The sequence below is a fragment of the Miscanthus floridulus genome, chromosome 6 (assembly GCF_019320115.1).
Source record: "Miscanthus floridulus cultivar M001 chromosome 6, ASM1932011v1, whole genome shotgun sequence".
Taxonomy (NCBI): Eukaryota; Viridiplantae; Streptophyta; class Magnoliopsida; order Poales; family Poaceae; genus Miscanthus; species Miscanthus floridulus.
This window is the reverse complement of record NC_089585.1, coordinates 40,768,146-40,790,670: the sequence shown is the minus strand read 5'-3', so window position 1 is coordinate 40,790,670 and position 22,525 is coordinate 40,768,146. Positions and strand designations below refer to the sequence as shown.

Genomic DNA, 22,525 nt, shown 5'->3' with positions numbered 1-22,525 from the left:
ATGAATTGGTTGATGATGCTTCAGTTTTACATGTTTTGGAACCAGTCACTTGTGCTGAAAATAAACATGTTATTCATATTGCTACTAAAACTGATGAGTTTAAACTGTTGTCTTCTTTACATACTTTGGGTTACATTGAATTTTATGTTTTGTGTAACCTAGATTGTTTGGAGGAGAGCCTTTTTAAATATGCTGATTTGCCTTGGTTTTCTAAACACACATATCATGTTATTGGCAAATATAACAACAGGGGACAATATATGATACATCGAGTATACATTCATAGTAATATGAATTTTTCTTTTGTTGTACAAGGTTATGATTGTTTAGAGGGTAGCCATAATAATACAAATATTTTCTCATGTTCCTCAAAGAAACAAGTTCACTTCCAAGAAGGGGAGCATTGTTGGTGCCTACCTATGTCTGCTAGACCATCTATTCCTACATTGTCTTTGGTTAGTTCTAATCTTTGATGATGAGGACATGACACCCATGTATATGACCATGTTTGGCACATGGTATAGAGAGGTAGGAGGCTAGCAAGGGTGTCAAGTCAAGAAGGAGGCCCTGAGGCTAACTCGGTTCGAGTCCCTGAGGTGGAGGCCCAAAGCAACTCAAGTTTGTAGGCATTATCATTTATTTTCTCAATAATCTTATAAGGACCAGCTGCTCTTGGCATTAATTTAGACTTACGCTAGCTCAGGAAATCTATCTTTTCTCAAATGTAACCAAACCAAATCACCCGGTTTAAGTTTAATCTCTTTTCTACCTTTACTACCTAACAATTCTATACTTTTCATTCATTCTTTCAATATTTGCTTTAGTTGTTTCGTGCAACTTACGAATAAAATCAGCACGCTCTCTAGCATCAATATATATTCTCTCAGTGGTAGGTAAAGGCAAAAGATCAATAGGAGCACGGGGGTTAAAACCATACACTACCTGAAAAGGACTTACCTTGGTGGTGGAATGTTCTGCCTTGTTATATGCAAACTCCACATGCGGCAAACACTCTTCCCACATCTTCAAATTGTGCTTCAAAATTGCTCTCAACATGGTGGACAATGTTCGATTCACAACCTCAGTTTGCCCATCAGTTTGGGGATGACATGTTGTAGAAAACAGCAGCTTGGTCCCCAATTTATTCCATAGCGTGCGTAAAAAATGACTCAAGAATTTTGCATCGTGATCTGAAACAATAGTAGAAGGCATACCATGCAAGCGAACTGATTTCTTGAAAGAAAAGGTCAGCAATATGAACAACATTGTCGCTCTTATGACGAGGAATAAAATGTGCCATCTTAGAAAAACGATCAACCACCATAAAAATACTATCCCTCCCCCTCTTAGTCCTTAGCAAACCCAACACAAAATCTGATGAGGACATCACTCCTTTGGATGTACCAGCTGATCCTCCAACCAGTCATGCAAGGTCCAATGACCCGGGCTCGAATGCGTCAACTCAATTTATAGGTGAGCTCGTTCTTAAGCGATCCTTTTCATACTTTTGAGAATAGACTACTACCTAATGATGTTACCTTTCTTAGGAACATTGGAGAGGGTCAAGAGGGACTAAGAGGACATGGAGGAGGTGATGATGACCAGCAAGGACGTCCAACACAAGCCGGAGGCCCAGTCCAACACGAATTCGAGTCTGCCTTGGCCTCCAGGACCAGTGTACCTTAAACTGGTCGCCCAGGACGCATCCGGAACTCCGTTTTTGATGATCCACATATGGATGGAAAGATAATTTGATAAGGAAGCCAATCCAAGTGGTTTCACATGTCAAAAGCTATTCGGAATCAATGGGAATCATCAAAACAAGTCAGTGTCCAGAATCTGCCAGGGTGCTGCGACACCAGTCTTTTGGTCTGTTGGACCATGTATCGAGTTTGGGCCCATTAGGGGCACGTCCAGGGGTCTTGCACGACCCTAGAGTCTTCATAAACAGCCGCTGCCCCTCCATTAGGGTTTGGGTTTTGCTTAGATTATTCTGTCAAGAAACAGTTTTCGCCGTTCTTCGGTTTGTGAGACCCCAACTCGTGAGATTAATCATACATTTGCAATTTGGTTGCGATCTTTCTTGTTCTTGCTTGTGTTCTTCATTGCGTAGACAGGGATTAGCCTTCTTGGTGAGGTCAACCTAGGTCCATGACTCGGTTGATAACCTAGAGGAGCTATGGTGCTAAGATTGCAGGGTTCGATCTTTCGATCTGAAGCCGGATCGGTGTGTCATTCTCCAGCCACAACGATAGTTACCATCACCTGACGGAAGATTGGGATCCCTGTCTCCATTAAAATCCATAGATATATCAGCCCAAGGAGTAGAAGGAACAGGAAGCGGCATATACAAACCATGTGGGTTTAGCCACGACTTAGCTCTTTGACATGTGGCACACCGAGCCACGTACCGCTCTACATCTCGCCTCATCCTTGGCCAAAAGAAATGAGTGGACAACACCTCCTCTGTCTTTTTGGCACCAAAATGTCTCATCAATCCGCCTCCATGTGCCTCCTACAACAACAAAAGACAAACAGAACCAACTGGAATGCATAGGCGGTTAGCTCTAAACAAAAACCCATCATTGATCATAAACTTATTCCATGCATGTCCCTCTCTACAATTAAGCAACACGTCCTTAAAATCAGGATCGATTACATATTGTTCTTTTATTGATTGAAGACCAAAAATCCAGTCAATCAAGTTGGGACAGCAATGTATATCTTCGAGACAAAGCATCAACAATCACATTATCCTTCCCTTTCTTGTGTTTGATAATATAAGGAAAAGATTCAATAAATTCAACCCATTTAGCATGCCTACGATTCAGATTATTTTGAGAACGAAGATACTTAAGCGATTCATGATCAGAATGAATAACAAATTCTTTAGGCCACAAATAATGATGCCACATCTCTAAAGAACGAACAAGTGCATACAATTCCTTATCATACGTGGAATAATTAAGAACAGGGCCATGCAATTTTTCACTAAAGTAAGCAATGGGTTTACCATCTTGCATCAAAACACCTCCAATTCCCAACTCCACTAGCATCACATTCTAGCTCAAAAGTCTTACCAAAGTTTGGAAGTTGCAGCAATGGTGCATGTGTGAGCTTGTCCTTCAAAGTGTCAAAGGACTCCTCATGTGCCATTTCCCAATGAAACACCACCCCTTTCTTCGTCAACTCATGCAATGGGGCAGCAATGGTGCTGAAATCTTTGACGAAACGGCGGTAGAATCCTAGCAAGACCAAGAAAACTCCTCACCTGTGTGACGGTTTGGGGAACCAGCCAGCTCTTTATGGCTTCAATTTTCATCTCGTCCCCCTCAATTCCCTGTAGAGTGACAACATAGCGAAGAAAAGAAACTCGATCCGTGCAAAAGATGCACTTCTCAAGGTTACCAAATAAACGTGCATCACGTAAAGCATTAAAAACAGCCCAGTAAGTGATCCATATGTTCATCAAAAGACTTGTTAGTAAATCAATATATCATCAAAGTAAACTACCACAAAATGACCAATAAATACTCTTAAAACCTCATTCATTACGCGCATGAAAGTGCTAGGTGCATTTGTCAAACCAAAAGGCATTACTAACCACTCATACAACCCGAATTTAGGTTTTAAAAGCAGTTTTCCATTCATCTCCAAGTTTCATTCTAATTTGGTGGTAGCCACTTCATAAGTCAATCTTAGTGAAAATTATAGAACCACACAACTCATCAAGCATGTTGTCTAGCCTAGGAATAGGATGACTGATATCGAATAGTAATATTATTGATGACTCTATAATCAACACACATACGCCAAGTTCCATCTTTCTTAGGAACCAAAAGTATAGGAATAACACAAGGACTAAGGCTTTCACGTACATACCCATGGTTCAAAAGGTCTTGGACTTGCCGCTGAATTTCTTTAGTCTCCTCAGGATTGGTTTGATAGGTAGCACGGTTGGGCAAGGTTGCTCTCAGAATCAAATTCGATTTGATGTTCTATTCCTCTCATAGGTGGGAGCCCCGAGGGTATCTCAGCTAGAAAATGTCCTCATACTCCTGCAAAAAGTTAGTGACAGCAGGAGGCGCTGAGCTAACAATATCATCAAGCAAAAACATAGCTCATTTGCATACCAAAGCATAGCAAATATCATCATCAGAAATTTCTGCAAAGTCACATTTTGTTGCAAGCATAACACCACCCTTCAATTTAATCCCTTCGGCCTTAGAAATAGATGTAGACTTATCCTTTTTAGGTGGAAGAATAGAATTAGCAACTTGTTGATTTTCAGATTGATCATCATTCAAACTAGCAATGCGTTCTCTATCATCATCAGAAATTTCAGCAAAGTCACATTTTGTTGTAGGATAGTGTTGGCATACATCGTGTGCATTCGGATCATAGAGTTTACATGCTTGCTAAAATTTCTTGGAAACATGGTCACGTTCCTTCTCACAGTTATTTTAGTTCCCTTTGTCTTCACAACCCCGTTCTCCTTTATGTTGTGCAAGATCAGTTTCAAGCACAATCGACGCCGAGGACAGGCTTTTTGTCAAGAAGGGGAGGATGATGAGGAACATGACACCCATGTATATGACCATGTTTGGCACATGGTATAGAGGGGTAGGAGGCCATCAAGGGTGTCCAAGTCCAGAAGGAGGCCCAAGGCTAATTCGGTTCGAGTCCCCGAGGTGGAGGCCCAAAGCAACTCAAGTTCGAGTCTGCCTCGGCCTCTAGGACCAGTCTGCCTTAAACTGGTCACCCAGGATGCATCCAGAGTCCGTTTTCGACGATCCACATATGGTTGGAAAGATAATTTCATAAGGAAGCCAATCAAAGTGGTCTCACATCAAAAGGCCTCCAGAATCAATAGGAATCATCGAAACAAGTCAGCAGTCTAGAATCTGCCATGGTGCTACGACACCTGTCTTTTGGTCCGATGGACCAGTGTATCGTGTTTGAGGCCCATTAGGGGGCATGTCCAGAGTAGGCGATGACCCTAAGACCTTTATAATCATACACCGCTATCATCATTAGGTTTGGGTTTTGCTTAGATTATTCTGTCAAGAATAGTTTTGCCGTTCATCGGTTTATGAGACCCCAACTTCGTGAGATTAATCATTCATCTGCAATTTGGTTGTGTTCTTTCTTGTTCTTGCTTGTGTTCTTCATTATGTAGGCAGGGATTAGTCTTCTTGGTGAGGTCCACCTGGTCCATGACTTAGTTGATAACCAGAGGAGCTGTGGTGCTAAGATTGTAGGGTTCGATCTTTCGATCTGAAGCCGGATCGGCGTGTCATTCTCCGCCACAATGATAGTTACCTCTACCTAATGGAAGATCGGGATCCCCATTCCCATTACAAGGGGGTCCCTATATGCCTTATATAGCTTGGGGGGTAGGGTTATAGATCAGTTGTTTCTATCTCGATCGGTTTTACAAGATAGGAAGTTACAGATATTACGGGATCTGGTGTATCCGAGCAGGTCTCCTAGATCACCAGAAATCTTCATGTAGTCTTGCAAGGCACTGCCAACTGGTATCATGCCTTGTATGATGCAGTCTCATGGGCTAGGCCTCCACCAGTGGCATGGCCCAGGCATAGTCTTATGGGCTAGGCCTCCCCTAGCTAGCTTGGCCCATGTACAATCCCTTTCATTATCGGGGGTTATACCCCCACAATCATGATGTCTCCTAAGTTTTGGTTTGGTGTCATTATGTCCAAACCGGTCCTCACTAGCAAGGTGACCAAGATGCCAAATCTTGTGGGTAAGCATCTTAGGAACTTATGAGAGAAGTCCTTGTCCTCCACCTTCTCACCAAGTGCTTTGAGATCATTTACAAGCACTTCCATCCGATGGAACATGCCTGACACACTCTCATCTTCCTTCATCTTGAAGCTAGCAAATTTCTCCTTGAGAATGTATGCCTTTGCACCCTTTATTGGCTTGGTGCCCTCAAATGATTCTTCCAACTTCTTCCAAGCCTCATGAGCCATCTCAATGTTCTTGATTTGCTCAAATGTTCTCTCATCAATTGCATCATGAATGACACTTAGAGCAATGTCATTGTTTTAGAGAAGCACTTCTTCGGCCAGTGGTGGGATTCCTTGGATCGGCAATCTCAATTTTGATTTCTACCACCTTCCACACATTTCTATTGATTGACTTGATATGCATGGTCATCTTTGACTTCCAATATGGATAATTTGTGCCATCAAATTGGGGTGGCTTCTTAGTGTTGTTGATTTGTGCCATTTTGACACTGAAGGTTGTTAAGCCTCAAATCATGGTGACCACACCTCTGATACCACTTGAAAGGTCCTAATGGCTAGAAGGGGGTGAATAGCCTATTGAAAATTTCTACAACAACACTTAGCAAATATGGTTAGTCAAATAAATGGTGAAGCGAGTGTTGCGCTAGCCTACTAAAAATGCAAACCAACTACCTCAATTCTAGTTGCTATAGTCTTTATCCACACAATGGCTATGTCACTACACTAAGTTAGTGAGCTCTCAAAGACTAACTAAAGAGCCTCACTAACCACTAGACCTGATGCAAGCTAGCTCTCAAAACTCATTACACTAAAGAGCTTAGCTTACACACTAGTAATATAATACAAGAGAGGTGATGATGTTTATACCGCCGTGTCGAGGAAAGAGCCAATCACAATATGATGGAGTCAATCAATCAAGGAATCCTTAGGACAAGATGACACAAGAATTTTTACCGAGGTTCACTTGCTTGGCAGCAAGCTAGTCCTCATTTTGGCAATTCACTCACTTGGAGGTTCACGCGCTAGAGGGTGCCACACAACCAACACAAGATGAGGATAACACAAGCCACATGCTATCCACTAGAGTACCTTTTGGCTCTCCACCAGGGAAATGTCAAGAACCCCTCACAATCACCATGATTAGAGCCAGAGACAATCACCTTCCTCCCCTCGATAATCCTCATTGCTCCAAGCCATTTAGGTGGTGGCAACCACCAAGAGTAATAAGCGAATCTTGCAGTGAAACACAAACACCAAGTGCCTCTAGATGCAATCACTCAAGCAATGCACTTGGATTCTCTCCCAATCTCACAAAGATGATGAATCAATGATGGAGATGAGTGGGAGGCCTTTGGCTAAGCTCACAAGGTTGCTATGTTAATGCAAATGGCCAAGAGAGTGAGCTTGAGCCAGCCATGGGGCTTAAATAGGAGGCCCCACAAAATAGAGTCGTTGGCTCCACTGTCCACTGAAAAACAGGGTGACTGGACACGCTGGTCTGATCGACTGGATGTAGCCAGCCTAGTGTTCAGTCACACAATCAACGCCATGTGTCCCTGCCTTCAAACCTCTACCGCTGATCTCCAATAGTCGAGTTCCCACATAGTTAATTGATGATCGGATGCGCCACAGGCCAAGACTGGATGCGTCGGTGCTCACTTCAGCCCACGTGCATGCCTAAGCCTTCACCCTATGACTAGACATGTAGCTCACCGCCACTGTGCAACATCAGGTCAACTTTAGAGAGCTCCCTAAGTGCCAAAACCATGACCGGACACGTCAGGTGCACATGACCGGACGCGCCACCATGTCAGGTCTCCACCACGCTCACTCAGTCACTGGCATTAGTGTATGTCATCCTCGACTGGACGCACAAGCATAGCATTAGGTCACATTTTGATCTGGCATCCGGTCGGCTCACCGAGGCTAAGCCCTTCACTACTCTGAACTGACCGGATGCACCGGCTGAGTCCGGTCACGCTGAGCTTAGTGTTCGGTCACTGAAAGACAGTGACAATCACCTCTTTCACTTCACCAACTTCTCCACCCTTGCTCAAATGTGCCAACCACCAAGTGTATCACCTTGTGCATGCGTGTTAGCATATTTTCACAAACATTTTCAAGGGTGTTAGCTCTCCACTAGATCCTAAATGCATATGCAATGAGTTAGAGCATCTAGTGGTACTTTGATTACCGCATTTCGATACAAGTTTCACTCTTCTTAATAGTATGGCTATCAATCATAAAGGTGGTCACACTCGCTAAGTGTCTCGATCACCAAACCAGAAAGCTCCTATCAAGTTTCACCTTTGCCTTGAGCTTTTTGTTTGTCTCTTTCTTCTTTTCCAAGTCCAAGCAGTTGATCATCACCATGGCCTTCCACCATCTTGATCATCTTCATCCTTGCTCACCACTTGGAATGTGCTACACTATCTCATAATCATTTAGAGCAAAGGGTTAGCATCTAGGGTTTCATCAATTCACCAAAACCAAACTAGAGCTTTCAATCTCTCCCTTTTTGGTAATTGATGACAACCCTTTCACAAAGATATGAATTTAAATTCAATTGAATTCAAGTTGCTTGCCCAAGCATATTTACCATTTGTAAAAGAATATGGACAAGTTTCATGAACCCAAAGTGGTAGCATTAGCTCCCCCTACATATGTGCTAAAAGTTTGGATTGAAGCTTGCACATATGCATGAATTAGAAATGTGGGAGGGCAATGACTACCAAATGATGCTAAGGTATAAGAGATGGACCTTTGAAGCATGATACCAATTGGAGTGCACCAAATATGCCATCCTTAGCACCATTAGCAACTAGACATACACAAAAACTAGAATACCCCGTGAGATCAACATTAGAAGCAAGGGTCTAGTTTTCACAATATAAACACAAGTCTAGTTACTCAACCTATGCATGCTAGTTTCTCACTTTATTAATCAAACCTACAACTAGCATACACCACACAAGCATGGATATTAAAAATTAAAAAAACTTATGACATGCAAGGAAACATATGAAATGCACATTTAAATGCATCAATCAAGTTTATGAGCTTTCTCCCCCTACTTTTGTGCTCAAAATTTTAATTGATCCCTTTCCTTTGTCATATGTCTCCCCCTATGTCAAAGTTTTCCCTTTAACCTTATCTTTGTGCAATTTCTCCCCCTTTGTCATCAATGACCACAAAGGTTCAATTTAGATAGGTTAAGATTATCAATGTCAATCAATGGGGTGAGGATCATTTTCCCAAATTCGGTTCAATCTAGATCACTTGCCTAAGACATTTAACTTAGTTTGATCTAAGGACAAGCTTCTTCACACCTCATTTCAAGGGTTATCTTATACCATATTGAGTTAAACACTTATAGCTCATTTTCTAGGTCAAATACTAGGTTCACAAGCCCACAAACATGTCATACGCTACCACTAGATCAAGCCAAGCATAGATGCAATAGTGGTACCATTTAAGCATCAATTCATTTTATTTTCATGAATGAGCCTCTAAGACATGAGTAATGACTAGATGCACTAAACATGTCCTTAAAAAGGATGTATGCATGCCAACCAACTTTTGCCTTGGATTGCTCGAAGGAGAGGCATGCCATGTAAGTGGGGGTGCATCAACACATATTTGAGAAATCCAATATGTTTCAACTCATTCCTTAGCTTGCAAAACCTTCTCTCATCCAATGGCTTGGTGAATATGTTGGCAAGTTGATCTTTGGTGCCCACACTTTCATTGCAAATGTCTCCTTTTTCTTGATGATCTCTTATGAAATGATGGCGGACATCAATGTGCTTTGTTCTCGCATGTTGAACCAGATTGTTGGTTGATTGCACTCTCATTGTCACAGAGCAATGGTACTTTCTTGAATTTTATTTCAAAGTCATTCAAGGTGGCCTTCATCCAAAGAATTTATGCACAACTACTGGCGGATATGTATTTGGCTTCGGCGGTTGATAATGCAATACTATTTTGCTTCTTTGATGACCATGAAACAAGGCATGATGAACCGCCACCTCAACTTAGCTCTAATTCTACTCATATAAGTCATATGAATGATTAAGCATAAAGGTCTACATGTCAATATCATAACATACAAACTATATGCTAGTTCATATATCATGATTATAACATGAAAACTATAGTCTAGTTCATATGCACTACTATATAAATGATATGAGAGGATGACTATGGAAGAACTCTTCATAGTATTATTTATACCAAGATGTCACTCTTCTAGCAAGGAGACAAGCTCTCCAAGTAGCTCTTGCCTTGCTCACAAAAGTACTACTCAAACTAAAAGAGTACAAGAGATGGTAGTGAGGTGCTTGGCTCCAAATGATTATGTGTATTGAGAATGAGCTCTAGCCCTCTTCTTATACTAGTGGCTTGGTCGGTTCAGCGCTGGAAAAATAGGAAACACCTGGGAACCACTGTAGCATGGTGGCTTGCAACCACCATAGAAAGATGGGGCCAAGAGGAGGCGGCAGGGGTGTGGCCACACCTAGGGTGCGCCCACACCCTGGTGGGCCCACCTTGCGACCGCCTTCACGTGGTTGGTTCCTGGGTGGGCCTGGACCACTACCACGTCGGTGCTCGGCCCAAATTCTTCATTGGAGGGGGCCTTTGCTTGGTACTTTGGTATAGAATTTGCATTACACTTTCTCATTTGTGTATTTTGATCATTTTCCATTTGTATTCAAATATTTGTCCTACAAATAATGTTTTCTCCAATACAAGTGGAACTATGTCAATAGTAAAGGCATGTGTCAAAAGATTGTTTATTTCTCCTATTTTTGGATAATAATTGGTAGTCGAATGTTGTCGTTAGTGATCACCAACAAATCCCTCAAGCTTAACCTTTGCTCATCCTGAGCAAATAGCTAAGTACTTGGTTGTTGATTAGGAGCTGCTACTATGCTTATACAATTCACAAGTGCCATGTCTATAACAAAGTATTCTTCCACAATTCAAATAAGTTGGCATTTTAATCCACCCTTTACCTTGATCCCTGTGGGGTGTATAGCTTTTCTAAGTTCTTGGGCAGTTGCAAGATAGAATGGTTATAACAGAATCACCAATCCGTCATTCTTTGATTAACCATCTATCCGGAGGTTTTATGAGTTTTGTAAAATAAATGTAAGTTCCTCAAATGATTCTCTCGATCGCTCAATGTGTATGAAACCTCACCAAGGCATTTGAGATTTTTGCCTTCTTTTTCATATCCTACCACTAAGGCTTTTGAGTAGAGTTTTGGGTAGGTATGAAGAGTGGGGCATACTTGCATCACATATTTTGCTAAGTCAAAGACCGGACCTCAAGGAGATGCAAGTCATACACTTTGATCAAGATGTGCAAGTGTGTGGAATTTTTATAACTTCCTAATTCTAAATATTTTTGGTACTCCTTGGAATCATGAGTCTCTCTCTTTTTGAATAAATGCCTTTTATTTGAAAGTATGGACTATCTTTCTTTCTTCTTTTTCTTTTCTTTTCTTCATGCTCTTTGGCATGCATTTTTTTCTCTCATGCCTTTTTGCATGAAAATTCTTTTCTCCTTTTTTTTATTTTTTAGCTTAGCCCATACTATTTTTTGGCATATGAAATTTTTTGAGAGAGACATGATAAATGAATGGAGTAATTTATTTGGTGGACAAAAAAGCATGTTTTTGCATAACTCTCAGTGTAAGAATTAACAGTTTATTTGTGGGTGTACGTGTGTCTTGATCATGGGTGCATGACGAGAATCTCATCAAGGGTCACAACAATTTGACAAAGCTCAATGATCAAACAAGTAGCATATGACTAAGATTTTGAATGTATATCATGTCATATGGCCTTGGTAGGTATTCATAATCATTGAGGTACTTTTGATTTTAGCATTTTTGAAAGTAAAATCTCTAGATGTCAAGTTTCTCTTAGAACAAAGTCATAGCAAATTATATTTGTACCATATCATAACTCGCAATAATTTTGAAAAGGAGCATGCATTTGCAAACCCATAATTTTTCAAGTTTTTAGGATGAGACATTTTTAGCCAACAAACTTAAATCTTGGGGAATACTAAGTTATAGCCTAGACACAGATGAATTATAGATAGAGCAACTATTCATCATTTCAACTTAGGAGAAACTAAACATTCTTAGAACACATATGAGAGTGGAATAAATATTTTTGGTGTTTTTATCATATTTTATTTTTATGAATGAAAATAAATGTAAGAAATATAAGTGATAAAAGATACATGTTACCTTTGCGGGGCCCTCCCCCAACCTAGCTTATGGCCGATTGCTTGGTGATGACTCCGAGGAAGATATATTATTTTGTTATATATTTTTATTTGGTTTTGAACTCAGCCATGCCTATACTCAGCTGTTTTTTGGTTCAATGATCAAACTAAACATTATGTTTTAATTTGATCAAGGTAGACTAAACAACCTAAGCACCATACTTAATTTGATAAGTCTATGAGAGTATGATTGCACACTAACCATACTTCAAACCAAAACATACTTTGTATAAATCATGGAAGAGAAATTTATTCTAGATATATGGAAAGTGAACTAATTGTTTTTATTTTTAAGCATAGTTTTATTATATAGAAACTTTTAGCAACTTTTTATTAAGCAAAGTATAAAGGATAACTACCGATTTACCTTCGGCAAGGGCTTATTGTTTAAAGTCCAATGAGGAGGACTCTTCTCCCTTCATTTCTTGCTTGATGAAGGTACATCCGTGCCTAGAGAAGTAGGCTGTAACTTTTTCAGCCTCCACACCATTTTGTTTGATTTTGGTGGTGTGGTGGTGGACTTTAGACCTCCTTTTTGTTTCCACACCTTTTCCTTCTTTGGTGGTGTGGGAACAACCTTTGGTGTTTCTTCCTTTCTCTTCGGGTTGTTCTTTTTCTGCTATGGCCTCCTTTTATTTTCTTTATCTTTCTTGATAAGACTGTCCACCAGTTGAGGCTGTATTTCAACCTCCTTTATGCTTTGTGGGTTCGGCCCATACTTGATTCTTATCATGGAGCATTGCTCTTGCTTGGGCCGAAAGTCAAACTTCTCTTCCTTGCCATTGATGTTGAAGCGGATTTCTCTAGCTCCAACATGAATTTGTGTGCCTGCAGTGCTGAGGAAAGGTCGCCTTAGGATGAGGGATGATTCCTTTGTCATTTCCATATCTAGCACCACAAAGTCAACAGGGATGAAGTAACCCTGGATTTTCACTAGGATATGTTCAGTGATCCCTACTGGGTAACAGACCATGGAGTCAGCCATTGGGAGCATCATTGGTGTCGGTGCAAGGTAGGTGAAGTTCAGCTTGTCAAAGATGGTCTTGGGCATAATGCTTACACTTGCCCCAAGATTGCACAAGTCATGATCAAACTGCTGGGTGCCAATCGAGCATGTGATAGTGGGGCACCTAGGGTCCTTCTTCTTCTCATGTAGACGGTTGAGTATAGCAGCGCTACATTCTTTTGTCAGCTTTACAACTTCTATGGACGGCAATATTCACTTGTTGTTGATGATGTCTTTGATGTACTTTGTGTAGGAAGGTACATGTAAGACATCCATTAGGGGGGTGCTCACATGTATCTTTTCTATCATCTCGACAAAGCGAGCGAATTGCTCGTCCATGGCTTGCTTTCTTTTTCTTGTCAAAAATGACAGGTAGCTAGTGTCGATGAAGTCTTGTGGTGCCGTTTCCTCCTCTTCGTGTTCTTTTTGTGTTTTTGTTGATGATGAAGGTCCATCCTCCTATTGCCCTTGTGCTTTTCCTATTTTATGGTTAGGGTTTGGTGGATCATGAGTGGACTTATCGCCCCTCGTGGTCACTGCATTAACTTTTTTAAGAGAATTCTTGGGTTGCCCTGGGATCTTTCCTTCATTATTAATAGGAATAGCAGCAGCAATTTGAGCTAATTTTGTTTCTATCATTTTATTAAAGTTCAATTGATTTTGAACAGAGGAAGATAAACCTTTTATTTCAAAATTAATATTTTCTAGCATTTTGTCATTATAAATTAGCTTTATAGTAAGGTTTTTGTTTATTTTTGCTTGACCTAAAACTAGGTCTTTCAAGGAAGGTGAATTTGAATTGAAATTTGAATTGTAGTTCAAATTACCACCTTGTGGGCAGGATTGATTATTCCACCCGTTATTGTTACCTTGTTAGAACTCATTGTTGATGTAGGTAGCGTCTTTATGGGTCTCAGGGCAGTTGTTTACTGAGTGTTCGACTTCTCCATAGACCTCACACATAATATGTGAGTCCATGGCCTAAACGCTGGCCTTCATGGCTTCCTTCTCATAGGCCCTTTTGTTCAGTCTTGATAGTAACAAATCTATTTTTGTGGCAAGCATATCCGTCTCCTTCATGGTATGCATGCCTTTTTGTTGCTTGCGTTCCTCTCCCAAAATTTGGTTTGCCACCATTTTCTTGATGAGTGTTGTGGGATTGTTGATGGTGAGGGAGAGAAATGCTCCTCCAGCAGTGGCATCTATGTGCCCCTTTGACATGGGCATAAGCCCCTCGTAGAAGTTTTGGAGCATGAGCCAATTCTCCATTCCATGGTGTGGGCAGGCCTGGATGTAATCCTAGAGCCTCTCCCATGCCTCCGAGATGGATTCCATGTGATTTTGCTAGAAGTTTGAAATCCCCCCCTCAAGGCATTGGTTTTGCCCATGGGGAAAAACTTCACGAGGAATGCCACAGAACATTTGTCCCACATACTGACAGCTTCCTTCTCTTTATAGAACCAATGTTTCACCTTTCCTGCTAGGAAGAAGGGAAACAAACGGAGCCTGATGCTGGCTAGTGCGACGTCTTTGATGACTATGGTGTCGCACAACTCTAGGAAGTGTTGCAAGTGTGCACTTGCATCCTCGCTGGGCAAACCACAAAATTGGTTCACCTACACCATCGTGATCAGGCCAATGCACAACTCAAAGTTTCTAGTACCCATGTTGACTGCGGGCCCAACGGGCATGTTGGTAACAGCAGGGGTGGAGTAGTCATGGAGTGACTTGGCCATTTTGGTAGTAGAGGATGGTATGGGGGTGACTGGTTCAACTATTGGTGGAGTAGCAGAAGAAGAAGCGGTATGAGACCGGCTCTTCCTTAGGAGTGCCTCTGAATTATTGGTGTAGTTGTGTGGTAGATCAAAACCACTCATACACTCTCCTATTTTCATCCACAACAGGAAGAAAACAAATAGAATTAGCCAGCATAATCTATGGCTACCATTACATGCATGTGCTCATGACCATGTCCTACTAGATTCTTTAACCTATGCCGTCCCTAGCAACGGCGCTAGAAATGCTTGTTGGCATTTCTTAGCACAATGACCAAGTGTGAAGGTTTTAAGTCCATCCTTGGCAACGACACCAGAAATGCCTGTTGGTCTTTCTTAACACCATCACTAAGATTAAGTTAACCTTAGCGACGCCGCCAAGAAACACCAACGATGATATTTCTTAACGATTACAGAAAATATCCACAAGCGCACTGATCTATCGTTGTAGCATTTCACCCGGAAGTATTCAGGGTATCATTATTTATATTTTCCCAAAGGAGGGTAAGGTATAAGAGTCTAGCATGAGCATGAACAAGATTACATACTTGCATAGTGGACCATAATTCATGACAGGGGTAAAAACAGTAATCTTAGGATAGTGGACACACATCTAGGCCAACCTCAAGGATAAAAGGAAAACAATGAATAAAAGAATGTTCCTACATGGAATTGGCACGTTCTAATATAGCCATGCAAAGAACAGTTGATGATCATACAATTATATGGTTAGAGCTAGAACTGAGCATAAGATAGGTTAGGAGGCCACCAAGTACTGGTCTACCAGCAACCTTGTGTGATAATTTAGACTCCTACACCCTACCCAAACATGGGGGATTACAAGGGACAGACAAGACTATCACCACCTGCAGCATACTCCTCAACCGAAGAGTAGAAAAAGTATTCAGCTATTTCTCCATACCCAAGCACCATGCTTGCGTACACAGAAACTACCCAAATTCCCCCGGTTCCCTGACCCTACAGATCGACAGGTAAAGAACTTGGGCACACCCAAAGGCATGATGAACCGCCACCTCAACTTAGCTCTAATTCTACTCATATAAGTCATATGAATGATTAAGCATAAATTTCTACATGTTAAGATCATAACATACAAACTATATGCTAGTTCATATATCATTATTACAACATGAAAACTATATTCTAGTTCATATGCACTACTATATAAATGATATGAGAGCATGACTATGGAAGAACTCTTCATAGTATTATTCATATGAAGATGTCACTCTTTTTCCAAGGAGACAAGCTCTCCAAGTAGCTCTTGCCTTGCTCACAAAAGTACTACTAAAACCAAAAGAGTACAAAAGATGGTAGTGAGGTGCTTGGCTCCAAATGATTGTGTGTATTGAGAATGAGCTCTAGCCCTCTTCTTATACTAGTGGCTTGGTCGGTTCAGCGCTAGAAAATAGGAAACACCCGGGAACCACCGTAGCATGGCAGCATGCAACCGCCATAGCGGCTACACCCAGGGTGCGCCACACCCTGGTGGGCCCACCTCATTACCGCCTTCGTGTGGTCGGTTCCTAGGTGGGCCTGGACCACTGCCACATCGGTGCTCGGCCCAAATTCTTTGTTTGAGTGGGCCATTGCTTGGTACTTTGGTATAGAATCTGCATTACACTTTCTTGTTTGCGTATTTTGATCATTTTCACTTGTATTCAAATATTTGTCCTGCAAAACACGTTTTCTCCAATACAAGTGGAACTATGTCAATAGTAAAGGCATATGTGTCCAAAGATTGTTTATTTTGCCTGTTTTGGATAATAATTGGTGGTCGAATGTTGTCGTTAGTGACTGCCAATAGTGATTCCTTACTGATCTGTAGCAAGTCACGGGTGTGTATCAATGTTTAGAATGGTCACTAAATATTTATCTTGACAAGTGCCTTGACATTATCAAGCAATTTGCTGAATTTTAAATTCAGCATATTCCAAGACATGAGAATCATAAAGCTAACATGTTTGCTCAACAAGCATCAGATTATGACGTCGGTGTGCAGAATTTTCACACCAAAACGGAGCCGATGCATCACATCGCTGCTCTGGAGGCTGCCCTATGAGTTTTTCCTGAATCAGCTCAAATTTCTCCCTATTGATGCTAAAGCCAATTCAAGTGATTGGAGGGCTCCCATTATTGCATATTTACGTGATCCAAGTATTAAAGTTTATAATAAGGTTTGGCGAAGTGCATTCAAGTTTATTTTGCATAATGATGAATTATATTGAAGAACTACCGAAGATTTGCTACTTAAATGCTTGGATGATGATCGAGCCAGAGTGGCTATGGGAGAAGTCCATGAAGGTATTTGTTGTACGCATCAATCGGCTCCCAAGATGAAGTGGCTCTTGAGGAGGGCCGGTTTCTATTGGCCCACTATGATTGCCGATTGCTTTCGCTACTACAAAGGTTGTGAAGAGTGCCAACGGTTTGGTAATATTTAGCTAGTCCCTGCTGCATTGATGCATCCTATTATCAAACCATGGTCGTTCAAAGGTTGGGGGCTATATTTCATTGGCCAAATACATTGCCCATCATCAAAGGGACATCGCTTTGTCTTGGTTGCTGTAGATTATTTCACTAAATGGACTGAAGCGGTTCCTTTGAAAAATATGACACATAGAGAGGTGATTGAATTTATTACCGAGCACACGATACATAGATTCGACATTCTCCAAACATTAACTATGGATCGAGGAACTTCTTTTGTGTCTAAAGAAGTGAGGGATTTTGCCGAATTATATAAGATTAAGTTGCTCAATTCATCTCCTTATTATGCTCAAGCCAATGGCCAGGCGGAATCGAGCAATAAGACTTTGATCAAGTTGATTAAGGAGAAGATTGAGGACAATCCTAGAAGATGGCATGAAGTCTTGTCTGAGGCCTTGTGGGCTCATCGCATCTCTAGACATGGTGCTACTAAAGTTACTCCTTTTGAGCTTGTTTATGGTCAAGAGGCCATGTTGCCCGTTGATGTGAATTTGGATGCATATAGGCTTGCCAAGCAAAATGATTTATCTGCTGTTTGTGTCATGATCTTATGATGGATAATATTGATGAGGTGACATATAAGAGAATTCAAGCTTTGAAGGAGATTGAGAAAGATAGAGCTAGAGTTGCAAGAGCTTATAATAAGAAAGTGAAAAGCAAATCTTTCCAAGTTGAAGATTTAGTGTGGAAGACTATTTTGCCTCTTAGATCGAAAAGTAACAAGTTTGGCAAGTGGTCACCTAGCTGGGAAGGTCCATTAAAAGTGACCAAAGTCGTGTTTGAAAATTCATATATGCTAGAGACATTGTAAGGTGAACGTCTCCCTAGAAAAATAAACGGGAGGTATTTGAAACAATAGTTTCCAAGTGTTTGGCAACAAGCCTAAGAGCTCGTTAAATAATGGCCGATACATGTATCGCCCTTAGAACAAATATGGCCGATGTATACATCGCCCTTAGTCACTAGATAGCTAATGAGTTGGACGTCGCTGCTATTTTAGTTTGTCTTTTGTTTTTAGGTTCACCTAAAGCTTCACCTAAAAATAGGGGGGAATATGTTGACAACCTAAAGTAGCCAAAGCATATAATGGACTCTGTCATCACATTTCTATCGTCGAGATGGTCAGAAAACATATTTGGATCATTGCATTTGGAGCCCGGACGAAGAAATGACATTTCAGGGCTGCTGACCCTGCCGGAACCGGCCAGGCCGGTTTAGACAAGTTCCTCAAATGCATGATTTGATTGCACCATTGCGTTTTTCTCGTCGAGCTGATCGAAAAACATATATGGTTTACCTCATTTGAAGTCCGGATGAATTAATTATAATTTTTTGAAAGATTTTCTGCATCGGACAGCAGCAGAACTGGCCAGGCCGGTTTGCCTGCACCTGTGGGTGGCCAAGCCCCGTGAAAACCGAACAAGCCGGTTCGGTTTGGGAACCGCCTAGGCCGGTTTGCCTGTTCCAAACCGAGTAGGACCCGTTTTGATCGGGATTTGGACGGGATTTTTGATAGGAAACTTGAAGATTACGATTTGGAATTGTTTTCTATTGGGATAAGAGCACCCCCTCTATATATATGAGATGATCACGACCGATTGAAGGATCTAACCCTTAATCGTCAAAAAACACATATACAACCCCTTTTACCATCTCTCCTCTCTATCTTGCTGTTCGTTATGTCTCCCGGTGAGATTTGGCGACGTTCTAGGTGGCCTTGCAGGTCCTAGGACACCCTCCACGTGCTCCTCCTCGATGGGTCATCTTGGGAGGTGTTCGGGAGTTTCCTACGCATACAACGAGCTTAAAATTGGCACCGATCTCTAGATCGGTTTCGTCAGTTCGCTCACGTTCTTGTTGGTTGTGGGTTGATTTGCAACCCCTGGGCGTGCTTGCTCTGCTGGTGTGTAATTCGGATAACATCCAACGTCAACAACCACATCTCTGATAATGCACCTTTTGTCAATATACTGACCGGGAGATATAGAGGACTACCACACGACTGGAAAACCAAGCCTCTGGTCATAGTTTTCCAAGCTCATAATACAAGCATCCAGCATCAGATTTTCAAGTCAACAGGACTGAAAAAGTAACTGCCCACAGCCTTGCCACCAGAGCAAGATTTTCTTCCTCTTCTAGTCTCAGTTTCTGCTTCTCACATCCTCTTCATGCTACTCAATATCCAGTTAGAAACTCTTTGCTGGATGCTATTTGGGAGCCTTTTGAACTCCTCCATGTAATCTGTTCTTGATTTCAATATATCGTCTGTTATTAAAAAAATCATTTCATATTTTGCAGAAAAAACCCTTAACTTACACAAAGCCCCCTAACCGGTGATTACTGCTGGCAGCGCTGGGGCTAGCCACTGCTCCTCTCTTGTCTACACAAGTGAAGTGCCATTGCCCCTGAAAGATTGGCTGGTTCGCTTTAGCATACAAATTATAACCTTGACCTGTAACTGAACGACTTTTAGGTTTCTAAAATTCATTGTATTTCCAGTATTCCCCTCTCTGCCTTATGGAATTCAGTTGTTGAAAGTGGATTATAATGTGGCACGAGGCCGTTTAATTTGTTATAATCTCAAAACAATTCAAATCGTCAAAGTCAAGGCACACTGGTAGAGAACAGAGCTTTACTCCCGGTGGGGAACCCCCTTTAGTCCCGGTTTCCCACCCGGGAGCAAGCATCCGGGACTAAAGGGGGACCTTTAGTCCTGGTGGGTAACACCAACCGGGACTAAAGGTGCCTCCTGACATGCCACGATGGCCGACACCCTTTAGTCCCGGTTGGTAATACGAACCGGGACTAAAGTTTTTTTTTTCTTTTTTCTTTTCTTTTCATTTTTTTGTTTTCTTTTCAAAATAGGTTTTTGAAGTCGTATTGTATGCTGCTAATTATACATTTATACGCGCGTATAGTATGTTTCGGTTCAAGCACAATGAACGTATTAAATCACACAATTCAAGCATAGAAATATATATATATATATATATATATATATATTTATATATTTACATGCATGCATGCATATGTGTATTTTACATTATATTATTTCATGTGCATATATTACAAAAGATTGCATTACAGTTGTTGTGATATAACAAGTTTCCTCTCATCCTTTAGCTTGGCTTCCATGGCAGTGTTGGGTCGAAGTAGAACTCGCCCTTGGAATCGGTGACCTGCTCATTAAAAAATCTGGCTATAGACTCTTGAATTGCTTTGATTTGGTCTTGCCGTATGACCTTTTCCTCCAACCATCGAGCCTACAGATTTGAATTAAAGGAAAATAAATTAATATATGTACATATATATATATATAAAGACATAGTAACACAATCAATAATAATAAATGAATATATAGTGTATTTTTAACGTACTTTGAGTCTTTCTGTAGGAGTTCTTTGGGAGACCACCTTGATAAACTTGCAAACATAGTAACCACAGTAGTTGTTCCCCTGTTCCTGCCTCAGAAACCACTTTACGAGAAAAAGATTTGTCATCCAATCTGGTGATCCGGTGAAAGCTATATGTTTAATTAATAAAGATGATGCGATTTAGGGGACTTACTTTCAAAGGGATTACATTCAGTGGCGCTTTGCATTTTCCCATGTGTTGCTTCTCAATAAAGGTTTTCCAAACACTGCCCAATAAAAAGTTTGCCACATCATCAGATATAGTTAGTCATCATGTTTGTGTGTATATATAGTTGCTAGAGATACCAAAATTATCTCTGGATAATATCTATCATATCTTGGTAGTCTTGTTGTGGTTTTCTCATCGAGTTATAGATTATCAAGTGACTTTTCACCAGATCGATGTCCATCAATATCCAGTGATTGCTGCATGTGTTTATAGGATATAACACATAACACTCATTAATTAACTAGAATCAATATATGAGCCATTAAGGATGATCGACATTATTAACACTCACTTGAAGTTGTAGGGAAAGAGTATATCCTTCTTGTGGCGTTGGTTCACTAAGAAGTTTATGAGGTTACTCTCTGACTTAGACTTCCAATTAGTCTTTGGAGTAACTAGGTCTTTGAATACTATATGGGGATCAACAAAACCAATTTCATTGCAGCCTTCCTTTCTAAGCTCTGTCATTGTAAATCTGCATATATATAGTACTTGTTAGGATAATTTATATGCATATACACACATATGATGAGTTTAATAATAGATCGAAAGAATTATTACTTACAGGCAATAGCAGCTAATGATAACTTTGTCCAGAGAGGTCAGGTGGCATAGTTGATGAAATTCTACAAAGTCAACATACATAACATCATCGCCACGGAACCAATGTTCGTCTCTAATTCTGACACCAACGCAGAAGTCTCCACCGGTAGATGCCTACATGTACCACTTGTTTAGCAGGTACATTTGCGTCCCCAGATCACATAAGGCTTGAGGGTTGTTTAGACTCTAGCCTAGTACAAATTTTTTCTTCCAAATATCAACCTCCGCCACACTCTCAATGTTTCCATCACCAAACATCTGGTAAAGGTCAAGACCAGTCTCATCAATAAATTCACCAAGGTGATCCAAATAGACATCCAGAGGTATGTTTGCCTGATGCATTAATCCTAAATTCGAACCATATTCATTACCAACAACTAGCGGGGGGACTGATTGGTGCGATTGTTGTCCGAGTTGTGCAACTCCTTTCCCTGCCCGCTTCTTTTTCTGTGCCGCCTCAATTGACTTGGTGAGAGTGCGGTCATAGTCTGTTAACGTTGATTTAGATGGCTTACGAGATTCCCGCTGTTGTTGCTGGTAAGAAGCCACCTTTTTTTAGAATATCTAGAGCTACGAAGAAGTACGGTTTCTCTGGGTTTCTCCTTGCTTCTTGATTCTTTTTAAGTTTGTCATAGAATCTGGACATATCTTTTTTATATGCATCAGTTACTTCTTCCTTCTCTTCAGATATTATTTTGGGAATAGCCCTTGGTTTCACGGTGGCTTTCTTTACCGGCGGGGACTGTTTCTTCATTTGCGGGGCTGGCCTCTTGCTAGTACTTGGCTTCTTGGTAGGCGGGGGCGAGGGAGGCATTGGAGACCTCCTTGGAGGTGGTGGCAGCGGCATTGGAGACCTCCTTGGAGGTGGCGACTGTGGTGTTAGAGACCTCCTTGGAGATGGTGTGGATGCAGCC

At 41.1% G+C, this 22,525-nt stretch overlaps 1 protein-coding gene and 1 non-coding gene across 2 annotated transcripts; one reads left to right on the top strand and one right to left on the bottom strand.

Annotated features, from left to right (window-relative positions):
• Positions 1 to 12,693: 12,693 nt before the first annotated feature.
• Positions 12,694 to 13,125, bottom strand: LOC136460521 (uncharacterized). The gene has a single exon (XM_066460181.1). It carries the CDS (start codon positions 13,123 to 13,125, stop codon positions 12,694 to 12,696), a length of 432 nt encoding a protein of 143 aa, XP_066316278.1.
• A 1,222-nt stretch (positions 13,126 to 14,347) lies between these two features.
• On the top strand, positions 14,348 to 14,454 carry LOC136462027 (small nucleolar RNA R71). Its single transcript, XR_010760555.1, has one exon. It is a non-coding gene; the product is annotated as a small nucleolar RNA R71 (small nucleolar RNA).
• The last annotated feature ends 8,071 nt before the right edge of the window (positions 14,455 to 22,525 follow it).

Coding starts and splice junctions, on each gene's coding strand:
- LOC136460521 (XM_066460181.1), bottom strand. CDS start 13,125: ATGCCCAAGACCATCTTTGACAAGCTGAACTTCACCTACCTTGCACCG.